Source organism: Mobula birostris, chromosome 24 (assembly GCF_030028105.1).
Source record: "Mobula birostris isolate sMobBir1 chromosome 24, sMobBir1.hap1, whole genome shotgun sequence".
Classification (NCBI taxonomy): Eukaryota; Metazoa; Chordata; class Chondrichthyes; order Myliobatiformes; family Myliobatidae; genus Mobula; species Mobula birostris.
In genome coordinates, this window is record NC_092393.1 from 52,374,129 (window position 1) to 52,399,281 (window position 25,153).

Below are 25,153 nucleotides of genomic sequence, written 5' to 3' on the forward strand. Positions count from 1 at the left end.
TTATGCTCCCTCATGATTTTACATACCTCCATAAGACTATCCTTCAACCTCCATATGGTCCAAGAAACAAAGTCTTAGCCTGCCCAAACTCACCCAGTAACTCAGTCCCTCACCATCTAAATCCAGGTCTTTCTTTTAATTAGCAATTCTAATTTATCTTTAATCTAATTTGGTTGGGTATGTTCATTTTTACTCATACTATTGACACAGTCCACCGAGATACAGGATAAGTGATGGCCGCTCATTTAACCCACACTGCTCACTTTTGCCATGTTAACACCGCAGTTGACAATCTCTTGCTTGTGGGGTCTTGCATCGAATGATCAGAGTTCTTTCCAAAACTGGTTTGTGCCAAGTTGAACAGCCCATCTTAGAAAACGAACAAGCCAGTAATCAATTGTCTTCCACTGACACGCTGTACATATAGGATGAAGATTGCCCTCTGAACGATAAAAAAAATCTTACCTCACTGATCCTGAGTAAATATTTTTCACTACAAAAGAAAATGCTCTGAATTTGAACGGAATAACTACAGCTTTTGGTGGAAGGTTGCAGTGTTAGCAACTCGGTGTGGATGAATTACTGTTGACAGCAAATTGGTGAATTAAATGTTCCTGTGACCAACACTGGATGTAATTCTACATGTCACTGCTGTATCATAAAAGACCTTGGAGGCCCCGTTGATGGTAATTATTCAAGGTAGTCAAGAGCTGCCTGCGACGGCTGCTACTTGCTTCAAACAGCTGCTCATTACGTACTCGAGACAATGAAAGGCTGGTCATGTCAACCAAATCACTGAATTTCTGTTCACCTGCCCCAGTGATAAGTGCATGTTTAGGTCTTATCTTGGAAGACTGCTTCCAATCGGCACACTGGCTAATTTCTCCACAATTGTCTGATATCCATCCATCCATCCATCCATCCATCCACCCATCCATCCATCCATCACAGGCCCTTCCCACCCAATGTTGCAACCTACCTATTTAACACTAGCCTAATCACAGGACAATTTACAATGACCAATTAACCTAGTAATTTGGGTGGTGGGAGAAAACCAGAGCACCTGGGGAAACCTACATGTTCATGAGGAGAATGTACAAACAGGAATGCACAGGAATTTAACTCCAGAACGCCCCCCAAGCCATAATAGTGTCATGCTAACCACTTCACTGCCATATCCCTCAGCTTCAGAAGCTCCAGAGGTGTCTGCAACCCACCAGTTCTGGTCTTCAGCTCATTATTGACTTCAATCACACCACCACAGGCAACTTCACCAATTAAAGTTGATACGTGTATCCCAGCTGGAAGCCCGAGGAAAAGTTTATTTGTCATAAAAGCCGGGAAAGCACTAGATCCTTTTTCAACTGTTCTTTCAGTCCCAAAGCCTCTAAGCTCCGGAGGGAAGGGAACGTCAACTCAGACCATGAGAGGCCTGCGTTGGGCATTTTCATGCCTTACAAGGCGCAGATTGGAAGCCTGTGTGGGGCGCCACTCTTCGCACAGACTAGAGCAATGTGTGATTAAGTGCCTTGCTCAAGGGCACAAACATGCTGCCACAGCTGAGGCTCGAACTAGCGACCTTGAGATAACTAGACGAACGCTTTAACCACTTGGACACGTGCCCAACACAAAGCTCCGGAACTGCACTTAATCACAGAGAAACACAGCTTGGAAACAGGCCCTTCAGCCCATCGAGCCCATGTTGAACATCAACCACCTACTCGCATTAATCCTTCCTTTACCTAATTTGATATCTCTGGCCTGTGCTCGCTGGAGCTAAGAAGAAAGAAGGGGACCTCATTTAAACCTATCGAATATTGAAAGCCCCAGGTAGAGTGGATGTGGAAAGGATGTTTCTTATAGTGGGGGAGTCAAGCACCAGAGGGCACAGCCTCAAAATAGAAGGACGTCCATATAGATGAAGAGAAATTTCCTTAGCCAGAGGGTGGTGAGTCTGTGGAATTCATTGCCACAGGTGGCTGTGGAGGTAAGTCAAATTTCAAGTGGAGATTAATTGGTTCTTGATTAGTAAGGGTGTTAAAGATTACGTGGAGAAGGCAGGAGACCACAACTGAGAAGGCTGTGGAGGCCAAGTCAAATTTTAAGCAGAGGCTGATAGGTTCTTGATTCGTGAGGGCATCAAAGATTATGGGGAGAGGGCAGGAGAACAGGGTTGAGAGGGATAATAAGTCAGCCACGATGGAAGAGTGGAACACACTTGATGGGCCAAATTGCCCAATTCTGCTCCTGTCTTATGGTCTTATAGGTTATGTTCTTCCCACTTTCCCCTCAGCTCATCCCAGTTTCTACCACTCTCCTACATACAAGGTGCTATTTATACTGGACTACTGATCCACCAATTCTCATGTCACTGGGTTGTGGGAGGAACCAGATCACCCAGGAGAAAGTTTGAAGTAAATTTATTGCCAAAGTAGTAGTAGTAGTAGTAGTGCAGTCACTTGGGTTGAGTGTGATGTTCTCCTGACGGGTTGTCGTTTGGTGAGTCCTCAGGTGGCTATAGTGGCTGCTCGGGAACCCATACATTCTGGATTCCATTCATGGAGAATTCCTGTGCTTGACTCAGTTTAATGTGGGGAGGCTGATGCATGGGTAGCCATCACATGGTCCTTGACAGAGGGTCAGGGTCCAGTGGCCTGGAATGCAAGGTGACTGGGGACCCTTCACTGCTACAGCTTTCCTCCGCTTTCACTGCTGTTGTAATGAGTCACAACCTTCCACCAGCTCCACGGTTGAGGTCCTGGTTGGATTGTTCTTTGTCTAGAACCTCCCCTTTGACCTTACCAGCATTACCAGGAGCTATGCACCAGATGGCCAAACTCCAGACAGCATTGCTGTCGGGAACTTAGGAACTTATGTGTCTTTTCACCACGTCAAAGTGATGATCTTCAGAAAAGAGTGTATCTCAAATACGTATGTAACCATATACTACCTTAAATTCATTTTCTGCAAGCATTCACAGTAGAACAAAGAAATACAATAGAATCAACGAAAAATTACACACAAAGACTGACAAACAACCATTATGCAAAAGAAGACAAACTGTACAAGTAAAAATAACAACAAATAAATAATACTGAGAATATGAGTTGTAGAGTCCTTGAAAGGACTGTCAAGGAGTCTCAGCCTGAAACATCGACCGTACTTTTTTCCGTAGATGCTGCCTGGCCTGCTGAGTTCCTCTAGTATCTTGTGTGAGTTGCCCTTCCACCTATATTTGTGTTGTCTGTAAATTTTGCAAGAAAGCCATCAGTTCCAAGTAATTAACATATAACGTAAAAAGAAGTGGTTCCAAAACAGACCCCATGGGACAACACTAGTCACTGACACCCAACCAGAAAAGACTCCATTTATTTTCACTCTTTGTCTCATGCCAATCAGCCGTTGCTTTAACCATGCTAGAATCTTTCCTGTAATACCATGGGCTCTTATCTTGTTAAGCAGCCTTATGTGTGGCACCTTGTCAAAGGCTCTTCTGAACATCCAAGTGCACGACATCTACCAATTCTCTTTGTCTATCCTGCTTGTTAATTCTTCAAAGAATTCCAACAGATTTGTCAGGGAAGATTTCCCTTTGAGGAAACCATGCTGACTACGGCCTATTTTATCATGTGCCTCCAAGTACCCTGAGACCTCATCCTGAATAATCGACTCCAACATCTCCCAACCACTGAGGTCAAACTAACTGGCCTATAATTCCCTTTTCTCTACCTCCCTCAAATCTTGAAGAGTAGAGTGACATTTGCAATCTTCCAGTCTTCTGGAACCATTCCAGAAGCTAGTGATTCTTGGAAGATCATTACTAATGCTTCCACAATCTCTTCAGCCACCTCTTCCAGAACCCTGGGGTGTACACCATCTGGTCCAGGTGACTTATTTACCTTCAGACCATTCAGTTTCCCAAGAATCTTCTCCCTAGTAATGGCAACTTCACACACTTCTGACTCCTGACACTCCTGAATATCCAACATACTGCTAGTGTCTTCCACAGTGAAGACTGATGCAAAATATTTATTCAGTTCATCCACCATTTCCTTGTCCCCTATCTACTACTTCTCCAGCATCATTTTCCAGTAGTCCAATACTATCTTTCACCTCTCTTTTACGTTTTATGTATCTGAAGAAAGTTTTGACTACCTCTTTAATATTATTGGATTGCTGACTTTCGTATTCCATCTTTTTCTTCCAAATGACTCTTTTTAGTTGCCTTCTGTTGGTTTTTAAGAGCTTCCCAGTCCTCTAATTTCCCACTAACTCCCCTCCACCTCTAGTTCAAGGGCCTGATGGTGGAGCAGTAATAACTGTTCCTGAACCTGGTGGTGTGGGTCCTGCAGCTCCTGTACCTTCTTCCTGATGGCAGCGGTGAGAAGAGAGCATGTCCTGGGTGATGGGGTCCCCGATGATGGATGCTGCTTTCCTGTGACTATACTCCACATAGATGTGCTCAGTGGTGGGGAAGGCTTTACCTGTGATGGGCTGGGTTATATCCTCTACTTTTTGTAGACTTTTCCGTACAAGGGCATTGGTGTTTCCAGTCAAGTCTGTGGTGCAACCAGTCAATATACTCTCCACCACACACCTATAGATTTCTGTCAAAGTTTTAGGTGACATGCCAAATCCTCACAAACTTCTCAGAAAGTAGAGGCACTGCTGTGCTTTTTTTGTAATGGAACTTACATGCTGGACTCAGAACAGATCTTCTGAAATGATAACACCAAGGAATTTAAAGTTACTGACCCTCTCCACCTCTGATGAGGAATGACTCATGGATCTCTGGTTTCTTCCTCCTGAAGTCGATAATCATTTCTTTGGTCTTGCTGACATTGAGTAAGAGGTTATTGCTGTGTAGAATCAGTTGAAATGAGTGAAGTTATTCATGGTGGTTCAGGAGCCTGATGGATGAAGGGTAATAACTGTTCCTGAACATTTGTTGACCTTTTAACCTACTCTACAATCAATCTAATGCTTCCCTCTCACATAGCTCTCCATTTTTCTGTCATCCATCTGCCTATCAAAGAGTCTTTTAAATGTCTCTAATGTACCTGCCTCAACCAACACCCCGAGCAGCACGTTCCCCCTGCACCTACGTTTACCTACTCTATGTAAAAAACTACCTCTGACATCTCCCTTATACTCTTCTCCGATTGCCTTAAACTGATGCCACACACTCACATTGGAACATGGAAACTGTACACAGATTGAACCTGCATCTCTGGTACTGTGAGTCCGCCGGGCGACTACCTATGCCGCTGCACCACCCCCCCCCCAACCCCACACCTTTCTGCTGCTCCTCTTTCCTCCTCTAAGAAGCTGTGTGAACAAGGGTAATACACACGGAATCCTCTGGTGCCTCGCCTCCTTCCCTTTCGCTCATGGTCCACTCTCCTCTCCTATCAGATTCCTTCGACTCCAGTGCTTTACCTCTTCCACCTTCCAGCTTCTCACTTCATCCCCCCCCCACACCCACTCACCTTGCCCCACACCTGGATTCACCAATCACCTTCTAGTTTGTACTCCTTTCCTTCCTTCCACTTCTTATTCTGATTTCTTCACCTCTTGGCGATCTAGAAGATTATAAAGCGAGCAGGAAGGAGCTTAAGAATGAAATTAGGAGAGCCAGAAGGGGCTTGATGAGCAGGATTAAAGAAAACCCCAAGGCATTCTACAAGTATGTGAAGAGCAAGAGGCTAAGACGTGAGAGAATAGGACCAATCAAGTGTGAAAGTGTGTATGGAACCAGAGGAGATAGCAGAGGTTCTTAATGAATACCTTATTTCAGTATTCACTATGGAAAAGGATCTTGGCAATTGTAGGGATGACTTAAAGTACATTGAAAAGCTTGAGCATATAGACATTAAGAAAGAGGATGTACAGGAGCTTTTTGAAAGCATGAAGTTGGATAAGTCTCCAGGACTGGACGAGATGTACCCCAGGATACTATGGGAGGCGAGGGAGGAGATTGCTGAGCCTCCTGCATCATCGATGGGGACAGGAGAGGTTCCAGAGGATTGGAGGGTTGCAGATGTTGTTCCCTCCTTAGAGAAAGGGAGTAGAGATGGCCCAGGAAATTATAGACCAGTGAGTTTTACATCAGTGGTTGGTAAGTTAATGGAAAAGATCCTGAGAGGCAGGTTTTTTGAACATTTGGAGGGGCATAATATGATCAGGAATAGTTAGCATGGCTTTGTCAAAAGTAAGCCGTGCCTTACGAGCCTGATTGAATTTTTTGAGGATGTGACTAAACACGTTGATGAAGGTAGAGTAGTAGAATGTAGTGTATATGGGTTTCAGCAAGGCATTTGATAAGATACCCCATGCAAGGCTTATTGAGAAAGTAAGGAGGCATAGGATCCAAGGGGACCTTGCTTTGTGAATCTAGAATTGGCTTACCCACAGAAGACAAAGAGTAGTTGTAGACGGGTCATATTCTGCATGGAGGCCGGTGACCAGTGGTGTGCCTCGGATCTGTTCTGGGACCCCTTCTCTTCGTGATTTTTATACCTGTATGAGGAAGTGGAGGAATGGATTAGTAAACTTGCTGATGATACAAAGGTTGGGGGTGTTGTGGATAGTGTGGAGGGCTGCCAGAACTTACAGCAGGACATGGATAGGATGCAAAACTGGGCTGAGAAGCGGCAGATGGAGTTCAACTCAAATAAGTGTGAGATGGTTAATTTTGGTAGGTCAAATATGATGGCAGAATATAGCATTAATGGTAAGACTCTTGAGAGTGTGGAGGATCAAAGCAATCTTGGGGTCCGAGTCCATAGGACACTCAAAGCTGCTATGCAGGTTGACACTGTGGTTAAAAAGGCATGTGGTGCATTGGCCTTCATCAACCGTGGGATTGAGTATAAGAGCTGAGAGGTAATGTTACAGCTATATAGGACCCTGGTCAGACCCCACTTGGAGTACTGTGCTCAATTCTGGTCACCTCACTACAGGAAGGATGTGGAAACAATAGAAAGGGTGCAGAGGAGATTTACAAGGATGTTGCCTGGATTGGGGAGCATGCCTTATGAGAATAGATTGAGTGAACTCGGCCTTTTCTCCTTGGAGCGATGGAGGATGAGAGGTGACTTGATAGAGGTGTATAAGGTGATGGTGGGCATTGATTATATGGATAGTCAGAGGCTTTTTCCCGGGCCTAAATGGCACAGTTTTAAGGTGCTTGGAAGCAGGAACAGAGGAGACGTCAGGGGTAGGTTTTTTTATGCAAAGGGTGGTGAATGCGTGGAACAGGCTGCCAGCGACGGTGGTGGAGGCAGATATGATAGGATCTTTTAAGAGACTCATGGATAGTTACATGGAGCTTAGAAAAGGTGAGGGCTATGGGTAACCCCAGGTAATTTCTAAAGTAAGTACATGTTCGGCAGAGCATTGTGGGCAGAAGGGCCTGTATTGTGCTGTAGGCTTTCTATGTTTTTATGTTTCCTTTCCGGTCCTGATGAAAGGTCTTGGCCTGAAACATAGACTTGTTAAGCCATCTCCATAGATGCTGCCTGACTTGTTGAGTTCTTCCAGCATTATTTGTATATTACTGTGGATTTCCAGCACCTCTTATATCTGTGAACAAGAGCCTAGCCTTCTGTTTTCAGTTACTTTGTGAGGCTGAAAATTGGATTTGTGCATTGAATAATGCATCTGAATAGGAAAAGTACATCAGAGCTGATAACATATGCCTCAATATTCATATCTTGGGTTTTTGTTGCCAAGCTTTTATTGTGCGTTTAAATGGTTCACAACATTGTTAAAGATAAAAATCTATATAACCAAGCAGGGATAATGTCATGTTGCCATTGGAAACCAGCCCCTGGTTATATGGCCGCTACATCTGTAGAGAAAGTGTTGAAAAGCTTGCACTTATATAAGCTCTTACCAAATCTCTGAAGAGTTTCCCAGACAATGAATAACTTTGAAAAGAGTAACAGTTGCCAAGGAGCCTAGCACAACATCAATCTAATACATGGCAAGATGCCACAGTAGCGCAGAAACAAATGACCAGTTAATCTAGTTACAGTTAATTACTAATTACATGTAATTAGAAACAGAAGGTGCTAGAAAAACAAAAGCAAAAGATCGTACATGCTGTAAATCTGAAATAACAAACAGAAAATGCTGGAAATGCTCAACAGGTCGGGCAGCATCAGAGAAGGGAGAATCTAAGTTCTCGTTCCATGCTCTTTAATTAAAATGGAAAAATGTGAAGGTGTTCAAAGTTCGAAGTAAATGTATTATCTAGGTTCCTGTTTCATGCTCTTTTATTAGAATTGGAAAACTGTGTGTATGTTCAAAATTCAAAATAAATTTATTATCTAAAGTACATATGTCACCGTATACAACCCTGAGATTCATTTTCTTGCAGGCATACACAGTAAGTACAAGAAACACAATAGAATCAATGAAAGACCACGCCCAACAGGACTGACAATCAACCAATGTGCAAAAGACAACAAACTGCAAATACAAGAGAGAGTAAAAAAATAAATAAATAAATAATCAATAAGTATCAAGAATATGAGATGAAGAGTTCTTCAAAGTGACTTCAAAAGATGTAAGGGGTTTTAAACAGTATGAGGAATGGAAGAGGGATGGGGGGAAGAAATGAACGAACAAGGTGGGAGACAGATTCAGATTCTGATTTATTTATTACATGTACATTGAAACATACAGTGAAATGTGTCATCTGCGTTAGATAGATAGATAGACATACTTTATTGATTCCGAAGGAAATTGGGTTTCGTTACAGTTGCACCACCCAAGAATAGAGTATAAATATAGCAATATAAAACCATACATAATTAAATAATATGTAAATTATGCCAGATGGAAATAAGTCCAGGACCAGCCTATTGGCTCAGGGTGTCTGACCCTCCAAGGGAGGAGTTGTAAAGTTTGATGGCCACAGGCAGGAATGACTTCCTATGACGCTCTGTGCTGCATCTCGGTGGAATGAGCCTCTGGCTGAATGTACTCCTGTGCCCAACCAGTACATTATGTAGTGGATGGGAGACATTGTCCAAGATGGCATGCAACTTGGACAGCATCCTCTTTTCAGACACCACCGTCAGAGAGTCCAGTTCCATCCCCACAACATCACTGGCCTTACGAATGAGTTTGTTGATTCTGTTGGTGTCTGCTGCCCCAGCACACAACAGCAAACGTGATAGCACTGACCACCACAGACTCGTAGAACATCCTCAGCATCATCCGACAGATGTTAAAGGACTTCAGTCTCCTCAGGAAATAGAGACGGCTCTGACCCTTCTTGTAGACAGCCTCAGTGTTCTTTAACCAGTCTAGTTTATTGTCAATTCGTATCCTCAGGTATCTGTAATCCTCCGCCATGTCCACACTGACCCCATGGATGGAAACAGGGGTCACCAGTGCCTTAGCCCTCCTCAGGTCCACCACCAGCTCCTTGGTCTGTTTCACATTAAGTTGCAGATAATTCTGCTCACACCATGTGACAAAGTTTCCCACCGTAGCCCTGTACTCAGCCTCATCTCCCTTGATGATGCATCCAACTATGGCAGAGTCATCAGAAAACTTCTGAAAATGGCAAGACGCTGTGCAGTAGTTGAAGTCCAAGCCACACACCCAAGGAATTGCTGGGGGCAGCCAGCAAGATTTACCACACGTTCCAGCGCTAACACTGCTTCCCCACCATGCTCAGCAGAACAACACATGCAGCAACAACAACAAAACAAGCCCTTTCCCACCCTCCCACCCACACACACACACATTCAGGATCTCCAACCTCAGGACAGGCCGTCCCCAGGCCTCCAGTCCTTGGCCCCGGACTCTAAGACTCACGGGCATCAGGCAGAAGAGCCTGAGTGGCAATGGGTAAGGCACGGGGGCGAGTAAAAGGGAATGGAAGAGTCCAGAGAGACCAGCAGTGGGGAGATCAGATCTATTACGGAACAGATGCTTGTGTGTTTGCTTGTTATGGATGATGAAACAGAAAACCTTCAAGCTAGGCACAGCTGTGCACTTCACCACAAAGGCGGGCATTCAAGGATCGTTAAACAGCTTAATATCCATATGCTGATCTGTTCAGTAGAGAGCTGTGTTGCACGAGAACAACCTCCGCTCTGCCGCAGAGAACAAGCGGAGCTACGAAAGGAGAGACTGAAATAACTAAAAGGCCCAACTGCTAACCACAGCCGCTTACTCTGCCCACACTGCACTAGAATATGTGGATCCTGGATCGAACTCTCCAGCCACCTGAACTCCCAACAGCAGACGACCCCTTAGGCGCACATCATACTCGACTTGCGTGATCGCACTACCGTTTCCCTGTGCTGAACTCATCGCTTCAGCGAGTACAGGCCCTGAGCCATCAAATGCTCTTCGTATGTTAACCCTTTCATTCCCAGGGATATCAGCGAGTACAGGCCCTGAGCCATCAAATGCTCCTCGTATGTTAACCCTTTCATTCCCAGGGATATCAGCGAGTACAGGCCCTCAGCCATCAAATGCTCCTCGTATGTTAACCCTTCCCATCCCAGGGATCGTTCTCATAAACCTCTAGACCCTCTCCAATGCCAGCACATCCTTTCTTAGATAAGGGGCCCAAAACTGCTCATGAATCTCCAAATGCAGTCTGACCAATGCCTTCTAAAGCCTCAGCCTTACATCCTTGCTCTTATATTCTAGACCTCTGGAAACTGGATTCAATCCTAACTTCTAGTGCTGTCTTTCTCTGCCCCTTTCCAAAAAAATGTACAGATTAGTAGATTAATGGGCTAATGTAAATTAGCTAATACCTCTAGTGTCTAGGTAAATCGTAGAGTTCCAATGCATAGAAGCAGCTTCCTTGACCCAACTTGTTTATGCCGCTTGAGTTGTCAACCTTGACGTATCCCTGAATTTAGCCTTTATCCCTCTAAGTCTTTCCAATCTATGTACCAACATAACTACCCTCTATGTAGCACCGACTGAGTTGCAGAATCCGGGATCAATTGATGTGGATTTGAGAAGAGTAAAGTGAGATTTGGGTGGCGGTGTGGAGATACGTCTCTACCAAAGGAGGTGTAACATTCTCCTTCCCTCCGCTAGCCCACAGGTCTCCCTTGGGCAAGGAGTAGCACCTGCTTAGCCCCCGGATCAGGGTCACGTGAAGCCATGGGAGCAGGTGGTAGATGGTTACGTGAGTAGATAATGCAGATCACAAGTCCTGGTTGTGTGACCACTGAGTCGAGGCAGACAAGTGTATTGATAATGGCTGGGATCACCCATCCTGTAAAGACACTGCCCAGAAGAAGGCAATGGCAAACCACTTCTGTAGAAAAATTTGCCAAGAATAATCCAGGTCATGGAAACCATGATCGCATATGTCATATGACACGGCAAGTAATGAATGAATGAACATGAGATTACTGGAGATGGGATAGCACAGATTCAGAAAGACCTGATTCCCAGCTATATGATTGTATCAGGTTCCTAAGTCTTGCTTACTTATTGCCCATTACGTTGTTAGAGTTTCAAGCAGCAATGAAGGTCCTCCATTTCTCTCTGTCCTTGGCCACTCAGATGTACAAGGATTTTTCATTCCTGTTTCCTTAATAATTTTGTTTTACCAGTCAGGGATATTAGCCCTGAGCTGGACCTTTGAACCTGGAGGACCAGTGGACCACTCTTAGTCTGTCCTCTACTTTTTGATCTGTTTGGCATACGTGAACCTACCAAGAGCCAAATCATAAATCCCTGACTCCAGCCAGCATAACTCTCCGGGTCATTGAGGCATGCTAACCTCCAAACCCTACGGCAAGGTCGTGGTACTCTTGGAGGGTGTTTCTAAGAATTCCAGCCAAAGTAGAGCAGACTGAGAATTTTTCACCGGACTTTCCCTCTTTATTCCTAGACATACACTAATGAAAAAAGCATTGTTTAATAATGAAAATCAGGAGCTCCTGATCTTTGTCTTTTAACTTGAGAAATCCTTTTAAAAATTCACAGGAGTGAGTGTGATGTGGGTTTGTAGACTGAACATTCAAGTTCACTTCAAATAAAAGGTCTGGAGAGATAGCTACGAGAGGAGGAGTAAAAATATTGACCAGTCTACCCAAACAACAGCATCCAACCACTTTTAACCACACAAACTGCAACAATTTGAAAAGGCAATAGCACCACTTTCTCCGGTGTGGTATCAGTCAGGGCCATGTTAACTTGTGAAAGACCATAAGACATAGGAGCAGAATTAAGCCATTGCATCTTCTCCAACGTTCCACCATGTCTGATTTATTATCCCTCTCACACAGCTCTCCTGCTTTCTCCCTATAAGCTTTCACGCCCTGACTAACTAAGAGCCTATACACCTCTGCCTTAAGTATACCCAGTGACATTTGTGGTAATGAATTCCACAGCTTCACCATCCTCCAGCTAACGGGGCAACCCAGGAGCACAACACTTGGCAATGCAGGTGTCCCAGGTTCAATTCCCGTCTCTGCCCGTAAGGAGTTTGTACATTCTCCCTGAGACCACGTGGGTTTCCACTGGGTGCACCAGTTGCCTCCCAGTCCAAAGCCGTACTGGTTGGTAGGTTAACTGGTCATTGTAAATTGTCCCGTGATTAGGCTTGGGTTAAGTCGGGGGATGGCTGGGCCGGAAGGGGCTATTCCACACTGTATCTCAATAAATAAATATATAAATAAAGTCTTACTCATCTCGAATCTAAAGGGACATCCTTCTATTCTGAGCAATGGGGGACACCTCCCTCTCCCTTACCAGGGAGAGAACCTGTGGGTTGTCGAATTTCAGACGAAATGCTAAACTCCTGAGGTAACTGCAAGATCTGTGTCTTTGCTATCGCTTAGCACACGCTTGGGTTCAGTGACGGTACCGATGGTGGGGGGAGCGGGAATCGCTGCTCGCTGCCGCTTACGCGCGGGAGGGGGGAGCTGGGGGGCGGACTTTGGGGTTCTCACGTTTAACCGCCTTTCATTCTTTGGGGCACTTTTCTGTTTTCGTGGATGTTTCGCGAAGGAAAAGCATTTCAGGATGTATATTGTATACATTTCTCGGACATTAAACCTGACCTTTGAACCTTCGGTCTGAGACCACCCCCTCCCCCCAAAGAAAGGAAACATCCTCCGTACGTCCACTCTATCTAAGCCTTTCAATATTCGATTGGTTTCAGTGAGATCCCCTCTCATTCTTCTAAACTCCAGCAAGTACAGGCTCCGAGGTATCAGACGCTCCTCAAACTTAACCCTTTCGTTCGCAGGATTATACCCCACACCAGAATCCCAAAAGGCGCTCCGATCCAAGTTCTCTCCTGGCAAGTGGCTACCGGGAAGATAGGGCGAAATATCCAAGATGACCCAAAGCCCCTCCTTGCAAAACAGCAAAGTTTTGCACTGACTCCTGGGAATCTTGGCCCCGTTGACTACCATATGTGGAGAGGGAGCATCCAAGACCGTCTGGAGAACCACCAGATCGTGCAGAGGTAAGTGTCCATACTTCAGGCAACTCAAAGATTCACTGCACAGTTTCAAACGCTTAATTCATTGTTTAGTTTCACAACTCTTGTAGTTACTTTGAAAATCTGTTACTTGTATTCCGATATTAGCCTTTCTCGAAGAACCTGACTGGGGCTTGATCGTGGCAGGGTACAGGACTCACTTCCTTCTGCGGTTGTTGGTGTCCAAAGTTTTGGTGCTGCTTATCTCACGAGGCTCATTTTTATACATTTGTCTGCATACCTTCCAAACATTGGTCAGTTATGTATTGCCTTTCAATAACCCTGATTCCAATCCTTATCCAACCAGCATGTTTCCTTGACTTCAAATTGCTGCTCAAATTATTTTACAATTACTTTAACCACTTGTTTCCTAAATTGTCAGAGTGCCTATTTGAGGTTACTAATCAAACAAACGTACTTTTCCACAGGATGTCAGGTCCCAAACATCCCAATCTGCTTTTCCTGCCTTTCAGGTAGTTCACAGTGGGATTTTTGTAGCCAGATTCTGACTCTGATTCAGAAGTGGTGAAGGAGGCTGCCAGAATGGACAATGTTTGGAGTTGATGAAATAGTCCACTTATTCCAATGCACCTGTTGCAAGGTTTTAATGTGTGCTGTGTAGAATTTCCAGCAACCTCAAAGGTCTTTGCTACCCACTTATCCCTGCACAGCAGGATCCCACAAACTGCAATGTGAAACTAAACTGAGCAACTATTTTTAGTGATATTGTTTGAGGGTGAAGTATTGACCAAGAATCCAGGGAGAGTTTCCTTGTTCTTTTTCAAATAATGCCAACATCACTGTCAGTGATACCACCTGAGACATGCAGAACAGTCATGAAACTTGTGTTGTGTTGCCTTACAACTCCAGTGATCCGGGTTCCATCCAGACCGCCAGCGCTGTCTGTGCAGTGTGTCATCGTTCATCAGCTGGACTCGGAAAACTCACACTCTTTCCTCAACCACACTTGATTTTACTTGTGCACAAGGGAAAAAGCACTGCACTCTCTAAACAGAAGTGCTGTTTTAAACAGAATTGATTAGCGGTTACAGATATTGACTAGTTGTTAACCTTGTGTATGTACAAATTCCTTATTTGCAAGATTGATTATCATTCACGATACAGGTGTTAAAAGTCAAATGAAAACTACAAGCTAACAAACAATGGTACTTTGAAGTCATTAAAGTAATTGTCCCTTCATTTTGGTGAGTGTTCCTTGAATCTTTCCATTATGTTCTCATCTCATCTTGGTAAGCCAGATGGCTCAGGCCCTCTGCTGTGCAAAGGGAGGCGAAGCTCTTCAAAGGCCATTCATGCCAGGATTGCCTGCACACTATCTGCAATCTATCCTTGCCTGGACATTATGTTAATCCTTGCTGCGCTGCAACTTCCACATTTGGCACGCACTCCTGATGAATGCACGCGTTTCCTCTGGCACTCCATTTTCTTCCCACCTTCCAAAAATGTTTTGAGTTGAGGCAGCATGGTGGTGTAGCAGTTAGCGCAATGCTTTACTGCACCTTCTGTAAGAATTCCCGCCGAAGCCCATAAGGAGTTTGTACGTTCTCCCCGTGACCACGTGGGTTTCTTCCCACACATTCCAAGGATGTATGGTTAGGGTTAAGTGGGTTGTGGGCATGCTGTGCTGGTGCCAGAAGCATGGAAACACTTGTGGGCTGACCAGCATAATCCTCGCAAACGATGCATTTCACTGCGCGTTCCAATGTGCATGTGACAAATAAAGCTAATCTCTCTTTAGTTGCAAGGTTAATTGACCATTGTATGTTGATAAGTGGTAGAATCTGAGAATAGTTGATGGAAGTCTGCAGGAAATATAAAGAGTCTAATATACATGGGGGCTTATTGAACTCAAAAGGACAAAAGTGGCACAAGAGACTGGGGCAAGGTGCTGGAAAACATTGACTTCTCTAACTTCCATTAATGCCCCACCTCCCCTTCATACCCCATCCATTATTTATTTATTATTATTTTTTTTTCTCTTTCCTTTTTCTCCATCTGTCCCTCTCACTATACTCCTTGCCCATCCTCTGGGCTTCCCCCCTCCCCCTTACTTTCTCCCTAGGCCTCCCATCCCATGATCCTCTCATATCCCTTTTTGCCAATCAGCTTTCCAGCTCTTGGCTCCATCCCTCCCCCTCCTGTCTTCTCCTATCATTTTGGATCTTCCCCTCCCCCTCCCACTTTCAAATCTCTTACTACCTCTTCTTTCAGTTAGTCCTGACGAAGGGTCTCGGCCCGAAACGTCGACTGTACCTCTTTCTAGAGATGCTGCCTGGCCTGCTGCATTCACCAGCAATTTTTATGTGTGTTGCTTGAAATTCCAGCATTTCCAGATTTCCTCGTGTTTGCTGGAAGAACTCAGCAGGTCAGGCAGCGTCTGTGAAGGGAATGTATCAGGTCCAGACCCTCCATCTGCACCAGAAAGAAAGAGGGCGATAGTGGCCAATTCTGTGCTGGAATGAGTGTGTTACAGGATACAGCTGAGTTCATCACATCATCTAGAATGCAGCCCTTTTGCAGTGTCAGAGTCCTTTGACGTCACCAACCTAAAAGTTGGTCGTGAGTATATAGAGTGCGACTTGAATACAAAGCCTTCTGACTCAAGGGTGAGTACGTCAGCGTTGAGTCACAGTTGACACTAAAAGCAAACAGAATGCAGCCACTGTTAGTCTCAGATCTGAGGGATGGAAGGTCAAAAATACGGGGACCAGGAAGACTTTGAAGACACATTTTTCCACTTCGACTGTTGAAAGCGAATCTTAAAGTTGTAGAATCATGTATTTATGCTGATTCGGGAGCCTAATGGTTGAAGGGTAATAACTGTTCCTGAACCTGGTGGTGTGGGACCTAAATCTCCTGTACCTCCTTCCCGATGGCAGCATTGAGAAGAGAGCATAGCCTGGATGGTGGGCATCTTTGATGATGGATGCTGCTTTCTTGTGGCAGCACTCCATGTAGATATGGAGAGAGAACCATAGAGGAGGCGGCGTACAGGTCCAGGAGTGAAGTTTAAAGGGGGAAAGCTTCGTGGGAACTCGGCTACAACCAGGAGCACCCAGTTGTGAGTTGGAGAGCAGGGAAGATCCAGGGATAAAATGGAAGACACTGCCTAGTGGAGCGGTCATCGACAGAGTGGTCTGAGTCAGAGTGGTAGGGCTTTGGCTCATTCAGGCTTCGGCGAGGTAAGTGGGCAGGTGGACTACGTTTTCTCCTTGCATTTTTTTTTCTGGAGGAATAGACAGCATGTCTGTAGGGTTAATACTTTGCTCTGGGTGTCAGGTGTGGGAATCCTGGGAATCTTCCAATCTCCCAGATGTCCACATCTGCGGCAGGTGCACCGAGATGCAGCTCCTGAGAGACTGTGTTAGGGATCTGGAACTGCAGCTTGATGACCTACAGCTTATTGGGGAGAGTGAACAGGAGTTAGACAGGAGCTACAAGGAGTTAGTCACCCCGAGGCTGCAGGAGTTAAGTGAATGACTGTCAGGGAAGGGATGGGAAGATCTCAGATAGTAGAGAGCACCCCTGTGGCCATCCCCTCAGTAATCGTTATCTTGTTTTGGATACTGTTGGGGGAGTGACCTGACAGAGGACAACCACGGCGATCAGGTCTCTGGCACTAAGCCTGGTTCTGTGGTGCAGAAGGGAGAGAAGAAGATGAGGAATGCAGTAGTCATAGAGGATTCTACAGTGAGGGGAACGGATAGGAGATTCTGCCAGCCTGATAGAGGTACCTGCATGGTAAGTTGCCTCACGGGTGCCAGGATACGGGATGTCTCGGACTGGGTGCAGAGTATTCTGAAGGGAGAGGGTGAACAGGCGGAAGTCTTGGTACACCTTGGTACCAATGACATAGGTAGAAAAAGGGAGGAGGTCCTGAAGAGAGAATTCAGGGAGTTGGGTAGGAAGCTGAAAAGCAGGATCTCCAGTGTAGTAATCTCATGATTGCTGTCTGTGCCACATGCTAATGAGCGCAAGAATAGCAAGATCAGGCATATTAATGCGTGGCTGAGAGATTGGCATGGGGGGGCAGGGCTTCGGGTTCCTGGATCATTGGGGCCTCTTAAAGGGGAAGGTATGACCTGTACAAAAAGGATGGGTTACACCTGAACCCAAAAGGGTCCAATATCCTAGCAGGCAGGTTTACGAGAGCTGTTAGGGAGAGTTTAAACTAATTTGGCAGGGGGATGGGAACTGGAGTGATAGGGCTGAGGAATAGGAAAACTGAAATAAATCAAAGATAGCATGCAACAGAGATGATAGAAAAGACAGGCAGGAGATGTGGCATAATCACAGTCAGTGGGATGAGTTACAGGGCAATACAGGCGCGGTGCAGTTAAAACAGAAAGCAACAAGTACTGGACTGAAAGTATTATATTTGAATGCACGCAGCATAAGAAATAAAATGGACGATCTTGAAATTCAGCTACAGATTGGCAAGTATGACATTGTGGCCATCTCTAAAACTTGGCTAAAGGATGGCTGGCATTGGGTGCTGAACATCCAAGGATATACGGCTTATTGGAAAGATAGGTTAGTAGGCAAAGGGGTTGGTGGGGCCCTGTGTATAAGAAATATAGCCAGCATGGTTTCCTGAAAGGAAAATCCTGCCTGACTAACCTACTGCAATTTTTTGAGGAAATTACAAGCAGGGTAGACAAAGGAGATGCAGTAGATGTGGTGTACTTGGATTTTCAGAAGGCCTTTGACAAGGTGCCGCACATGAGGCTGCTTAGCAAAATAAGAGCCCATGGAATTACAGGGGAGTTACTAGCATGGGTGGAGTATTGGCTGATCAGCAGAAAACAGAGAGTGGGAATAAAGGGATCCTATTCTGGCTGACTGCCAGTTACCAGTAGAATTCCACAGGGGTTGGTGTTGGGACCGCTGCTTGTTACGATGTATGTCAATGATTTGGACTATGGGATTAATGAAATTGTGGCTAAATTTGCGGATGATACAAAAATAGGTGGAGGAGTGGGTAGTGTTGAGGAAACAAAGAGCCTGCAGAGAGACTTAGATACGAGGGGTGATTGATAAGTTTGTGGCCTACGGTAGAAGAAATCAATTTTAGAAAACCTAGCATATTTATTTTTCAACATAGTCCCCTCCTACATCTATACACTTAGTCCAGTGGTCTTGGAGCATACGGATCCCTTCTTTGTAGAAGTGGTTCGCAGCAGGGGTGATTGACAAGTTCATGGCCTAAGGTAGAAGGAGATGAGTTATACAGCTCTTGTTACATGCACCTGCAGTTCAACTCTTTGAGTGATTATGCAGAAAGTTTGAAGTTAATGACTCATCTCCTTCTACCTTAGGCCACAAACTTCTCAATCACCCCTGCTGTGGACCACTTCCTGGAGGTCCAAGCCACCGACTTCTACAAAGAAGGGATCTGTATGCTCCACGACCGCTGGACTAAGTGTGTACATGTAGGAAAAATAACTGTGCTAGGTTTTCTAAAATTAACTCCTTCTACCTTAGGCCACAAACTTATCAATCACCCCTCGTCGTTTAGGGGAATGGGCAAAGAAGTGGCAAATGAAATACAATGTTGGAAAGTGTATTGTCACGCACTTTGGTGGAAAAAATAAACGGGCAGACTATTATTTAGATGGGGAGAGAATTCAAAATGCAGAGATGCAAAGGGACTTGGGAGTCCTTATGCAGGATACCCTAAAAGTTAACCTCCAGGTTGAATCGGTGGTGCAAAAGGCGAATGCAATGTTGGCATTAATTTCTAGAGGTACAGAATATAAGAGCAGGGATGTGATATTGAGGCTCTACAAGGCACTCGTGAGACCGCACTTGGAGTATTGTGTGCAGTTTTGGGCTCCTTATTTTAGAAAGGATATACTGACATTGGAGATGGTTCAGAGAAGATTCACGAGAATGATTCCAGGAATGAAAGGGTTACCGTATGAGGCATGTCTGGCAGCTATTGGGCTGTATTCCCTGGAGTTCAGGAGAATGGGGGGGGGGGGGGATCTCATAGAAACATTCCGAATGTCAAAAGGCCTGAACAGGTTAGATATGGCAAAGTTATTTCCCATGGTAGGGGAGTCTAGGACAACAGAGCACGACTTCAGGATTGAAGGACATCCATTGAGAACAGAGATGCGGAGAAATTACTTTAGTCAGAGGGTGGTAAATCTGTGGAATTTGTTGCTACGAGTGGCTGTGGAGGCCAAGTCATTGGGTGCATTTAAGGCAGAGATAGATAGGTTCTTGATTAGCCAGGGCATCAAAGGCTATGAGGAGAAGGCAGGGGAGTGGGAATGACTGGAAGAATTGGATCAGGCCATGATTGAATGGAGGAGCAGGCTTGATGGGCCGAATGGCCTACTTCTGCTCCTATATCTTATGGTCTTATGGTGTCATATGCCGAGTGGTGGGGAGGGCTTTTCCTGTGATGGCCTGGGCTGCATCCACTACTTTGTGGAGGCTTTTCTGCTCCTGGGCATTGGCGTTTCCATTCCAGCTGGCTCCTTCACACAGGGACTGCATGCACAAGACGGTGAAAGAGAATGGGATATCCCCGGGGCTTCAATTAGAATTTGACCCCAGGCATCTCTGCAAACTTGGGCTGCAATCGCGTCCTCCCAGGCTCTGAACTTGGACCAATTCTAAACCCATTTCATTATCCATATGTGTGGAGCTGTAAAAAAATTAAATAAATAACCCTAGGAATTCTGCAACAAAGTGAAATATCGGAGGCTCTGTAGAAATTTTGTAGATAACTAGTAAGAAAGCAAGGAGCTTTACGTACTCAATGAGCACAGTTCTAATTTTAAAGCATTATTACCAATGCTGATCCATTTCCACCCATCTCCAATCTAGTTCTAGCCTCCAGTGACCTTTTCTCTGCTCTTTGGCTCTCTGAATTCCCCACAGTGTACCTCTCCTCCCTGCGCCCTGTATTTCATGTCCTACCTTCATTAGAGAGTGGTGCTATAAAACCACAGGCTGCGAAGGCTATTGCCTTTATGCGGTAATTGGCTGCAGCGGGAAGCAGGCCTCATTAGAATCATTACTGCAGTGCACACAAACTGGTTCGCTCGCTAATGCACCAGTCCTTCATGCTTCGCTCAGTTTCTTTAGTGCTGGCAATTTTCACGCTCAGTCGGTTGTTGATGTTATTGAAACTGAAATAAGCTAAAGGGAAAGAGGATGCCCTGCAGTTAACAAAACGGCTGTCAAGAAAAAAGATGACATCAGTATTCAGAATCCCTTTCCAGGAGGAGAGTTGGTTTAGCTGCACTCAGTGGGCACTTTGTCAGGTCCACCTGCTCGTTAATGCAAATATCTAATCAGCCAATCATGTGGCAGCAGCTCAGTGCAGAAAAGCACACCGACGTGGTCCAGAGGTTCAGTTCTTGTTCAGACCAAACAGCAGAATGGGGGAGGAAAAGTGATTTAAGTGACTTTGACTGTGGAATGATGGCTGGTGCCAGGCGGGGTGGTTGGAGTAGGGTGGCACGGCAGCACAGTGGTTAGCACGACGCGCTACAGTAATTAGCGACCCAGGTTCATTTCCCGTCGCTGCTGCCCGTAAGGAGTGATCGCATGGGTTTCCTCCGGGTGCTCCAGTTTCCTCCCACAGTCCAAAGACATACTGGTGGGTCGGTTAATTGGTCATTGTAAATTGCCCTGTGGTTAGACTAGGGTTAAATCGGGGTTTGCTGGGCCGCACAGCTCGAACGGCCCACTCCCTGCTGTATCTTAAGAAATTAAATAAGTAAATAAATATCCCAGGAAAATGCTGATCTCATGGGATTTTCACACACAACAATCTCTGGGGAGACAAAAAAATAATCCAGTGAGTGACAGTTCTGCAGGCAAAAACGCCTCGTTAATGAGAGAGCTCAGAGGAGAATGGCCAGACTGGTTCAAACTGACAGGAAGGCAACAGTAACTCAAATAACCGTGTGTTAGGCCAAACCTTGAAGTTGGACGGGCTACAGCAGCAGAAGGCCATGAGCATACACTCAGTGGATACTTTATTGGATAGACGAGGCATTTAATATAGTGCCGGATGAGTGTATATTGATCCTTGATTGACCCTTAAGCCCGTTCTGATTGACTAGTCCTATTTCACCCCACCTGCCCTTCATTGCGATTCCAAGTCCGTTCACCAGCCACAGGCAACTAACACAGGTGATTCTACACTGCCCTCAGAGAGAGCATCCTCACATCAGCCATTACTGTCTGGTTTGGTGCAGCATCCTCTCACAGTGTACAGAAACTACAGTGAACTGTCAGGTCAGCAGGAGAGGCCATTGCGGCAGCCTATTGTCACTGCAGGAATTCTAGGCATCCGGGACAAAGCGATGGATAGGAAAAAATTACTGCAGACACTGCAAACTGCCTTTCCCAAAAGCTCCCGTCTGGAAAGCACCATAGGGTCATTAAAATGAAAACTTCACACCATTTTAAAAGCATCTTCCCCAAGGCAATTAATCTGATCAACCATTCTCGTTAGCCACCTCCGCCCCCTCATCTATTACCTCAGCCACTTTTCATAATGCTATTTGCATTGTAAATACATGCTGGTATTTATGCACATTTTATTCCATATCTGCACTTTAACCTCTAAGTTTATTTTTCATATAATACTTTATAATTGTTGAGTGTTGGTTTTTTTTTGTTGAATGTCACGCCCTGGCCAACACATCACAGCAAATTCCTACCACATGTAATGATATATAGTGAATAAAGTTGATCCTTGATCAAAGACTTGCCAAAACCACCAGTACTGTGGTTTAAGTACACACACGGTTCTGGGAAAATATCCGTGGTGTGGAGACATATCTGGTATATCCAGATGAAGGGAACTGCGGGCCACTTCCAATTCAAGGAACAAATTAGATTACATTATGAGGACACGCAGTCCTCTTTTATTGTCATTTAGTAATGCATGCGTTAAGAAATGATACAATTTGTTCCTCCAGAATGATATCACAGAAACACAAGACAAACCAAGGCTAAAAAAACTGACAAAAACCACATAATTATAACATATAGTTACAACAGTGCAAAGCAATACCATAATTTGATAAAGAACAGAACATGGGGACGGTAAAGTAAGTCTCAAAGTCTCTTGAAAGTCCCATCATCTCACGCAGACGGTTGAAGGAAGAAAACTCTTCCTGCCATGAACTTGCCGATGCAGCACCCTGGAAGCACCCGACCACAGTCCAACTCTGAGTCCGTCCGAAAGCTTTGAGCCTCCAACCAGCCCTCCGACACCGAGCACCGAGCACCATCTCTGCCGAGCGCTTTGACCCCGGCAACAGGCAAAAGACAAAAGACAAAGCCAAGAATTTGGGGCCTTCGTCTCTGGAGATCCTTGATCGCACAGTAGCAGCAGCAGCGAAGCAGGCATTTCAGAAGTTTCTCCAGATGTTCCTCCGTGCTTCTCATGGCTGTCTCCATCAAATCAGGATTGTGCATGGCATCCTACTTCACAAATACGATATCAATTCGGAGCAGCCGCGCGTGCTGCGTCACGCTGCCATCTTCTCCTCCCCTCCCAAATATCTCGTCACCTGAAACCTGAACAAGCTCCTTGAATTTGGCTTCCCTCAATGCCAATGACCAGCATCCAACAGTACCTACACTGGCCATGAATGATGTAACAATAACAGTTACCGATGGTAGATAACTCAGAGGGTGACTACAGTCATTGAGGCTTTGGAGAGGGTGCAGAAGAAGTTCTCCAGGATGCTGCCCGGTTTAAAGAGCATGTGCTATTATGCGAGGCTGGACAAACTTCAGTTGTTTTCTTTAGAGTGGCGGAGACTGAGGGGAGATCTGTATGAGGTTTATTAGATTATGAGAGGCATAGGCAGAGTAGACGGGGAGGATCTGTTTCCCAGGGTAGAAATGTCTAATACCAGAGGGCATTGAAGGTGAGAGGAGGTAGGTTCAAAGGGGATGTGAGGGATGAGTTTTTTTACTCAGAGAGTGGTGGATGCCTGGAATGCACTGCCTGGTATGGTGGTAAATGCAAATATATCGGAGGCTTTTAAGAAATGTTTAGATAGGCACATAAATGTGAAGAAGATGGAGGGATATGGATGTTGTGTAGGTAGGAGGGACTAGTTTTTGATTTATTTTTAGCTGTTTCGGCACAACACTATGGGACAAAGGGCCTCTTCCTGTGCTGTACCGTTCTACGCTCTATGTCCCAAACCAGCAAACACACCACATTCACCTGCCAATTAAGATCTGCTCATCTCTTCACTAGGAAGCTCCTAAAAGAGTTCATCGACTGACACGCAGGAGACAGCAGATGCTGGGATGAGGAATATCAAAAAATCAGATGGAGGATCTCAGAATGTTGAGCAGCATCTGGAGGAGGTAATGAATTGTTGACATTTCGGATGGAAATCCCTTCCTCGTGCAGGATTTCAACCCAAAGCATCGACAATTCCTTCAGCACCCTGTTACAAGGAAGCTGGTCCACAGGCTTGTTAAGTAAGACGGAAGACACTGATTACGAACAAGCACATTAATCATTTATTTGCAAACAGTAAAGCATTCACCAGGCATCTAATTCCCCCCAAGTTCCACAGCTACAAAACCAAGTATTCGACGAACAGATACTTTGCTAAGAGTGTGTTTGTGCTCCCCTATATCTGCAGCAGACCTTCCCAATGTTCTTCAGCGACCTCGGTGTGAAAGTGAGTGCCTGGGGATGAAAGGAAAAGACCATCTCCCACACTTCCTATTCTTATACCCCAGAGGTGCCTGAAATCGGACACTGGTGCTGTGACACACAAGGCAACCAATGGGAAGAGCTGTTGCATCCTTCAAACAGGCCAATCGATGACCGGCACAGTACAGGCAGATTTCGACCGGCAAGTAAACTAACCCCCCACATCCCCAGAGTTGATGCTCAACCCACTGAGTTCCTCCAGAAGGTTGTTTGCTGTTCATCTGAGTTTAACCCTTTTCCTCTCATACTAAACAGACGACGGTTTATACTCACAAGAGATTCTGCAAATGCTGGAAATCTGCAGCATCACACACAAAGAACTCAGCAGGTCAGGCAGCATCTATGGAGGGGAGTAAAGAATCAATGTTTTCACCCAAAACCCTTCATTGGGGCGATCAGATTGTTTTTATTTCTTTCAAGATGGGATGACTTGCGCATGGGGTCCTTAAATTAAGTGCTTGCTTTGTAACTCAACACAGTTGAGAATGAGAGTCAGAATCAGGTTGAATATCACCAGGGTATGTGGTGAAATTTGTTAACTTAGCAGCAGCAGTATGATGCAATACATGATAATATAGAATAAGTAAATGACAGTAAATATGTATATATGTATATTAAATAGTTAAATTAAAAATAGTACAAAAACAGAAATAATTAGAAAGTGTAGTGGTCATGGGCTCCGTGTCCATTTAGAAATCAGATGGCAGAGGGGAAGATGCTGCTCCTGAATTGTTGGGTGTGTGCCTTCAGATTTCTGTGCCTCTTTCCTGACAGTAACAATGAGAAGAGGGCATGTCCTGGGTGATTGTGGTCCTTAATAATGAATGTCGCCTTTCTGAGACATCGCTCCATGAAGATGTCTTGGATGCTACGGACGCTAGTATCCATGATGGAGCTGACTAATTTTACAACTTTCTGTAGCTTCT

The 25,153-nt window shown here is 45.1% G+C and overlaps 1 protein-coding gene across 6 annotated transcripts in view; it reads right to left on the minus strand.

Moving 5' to 3' along the window:
- The window catches only part of LOC140187167 (uncharacterized), a 99,191-nt gene that overhangs the window by 43,684 nt on the left and 30,354 nt on the right, over positions 1-25,153 (minus strand). For 4 of the 6 annotated variants that reach the window (XM_072242184.1, XM_072242185.1, XM_072242183.1 and 1 more), the window contains one exon: positions 6,413-6,519. In XM_072242184.1, coding sequence (XP_072098285.1) covers positions 6,413-6,519 — 107 coding nt within the window. Of the gene's footprint in view, positions 1-6,412; positions 6,520-24,498; positions 24,568-25,153 lie in introns of those variants that run through there. The other 2 variants (XR_011883023.1, XR_011883024.1) reach the window with 2 other exon arrangements.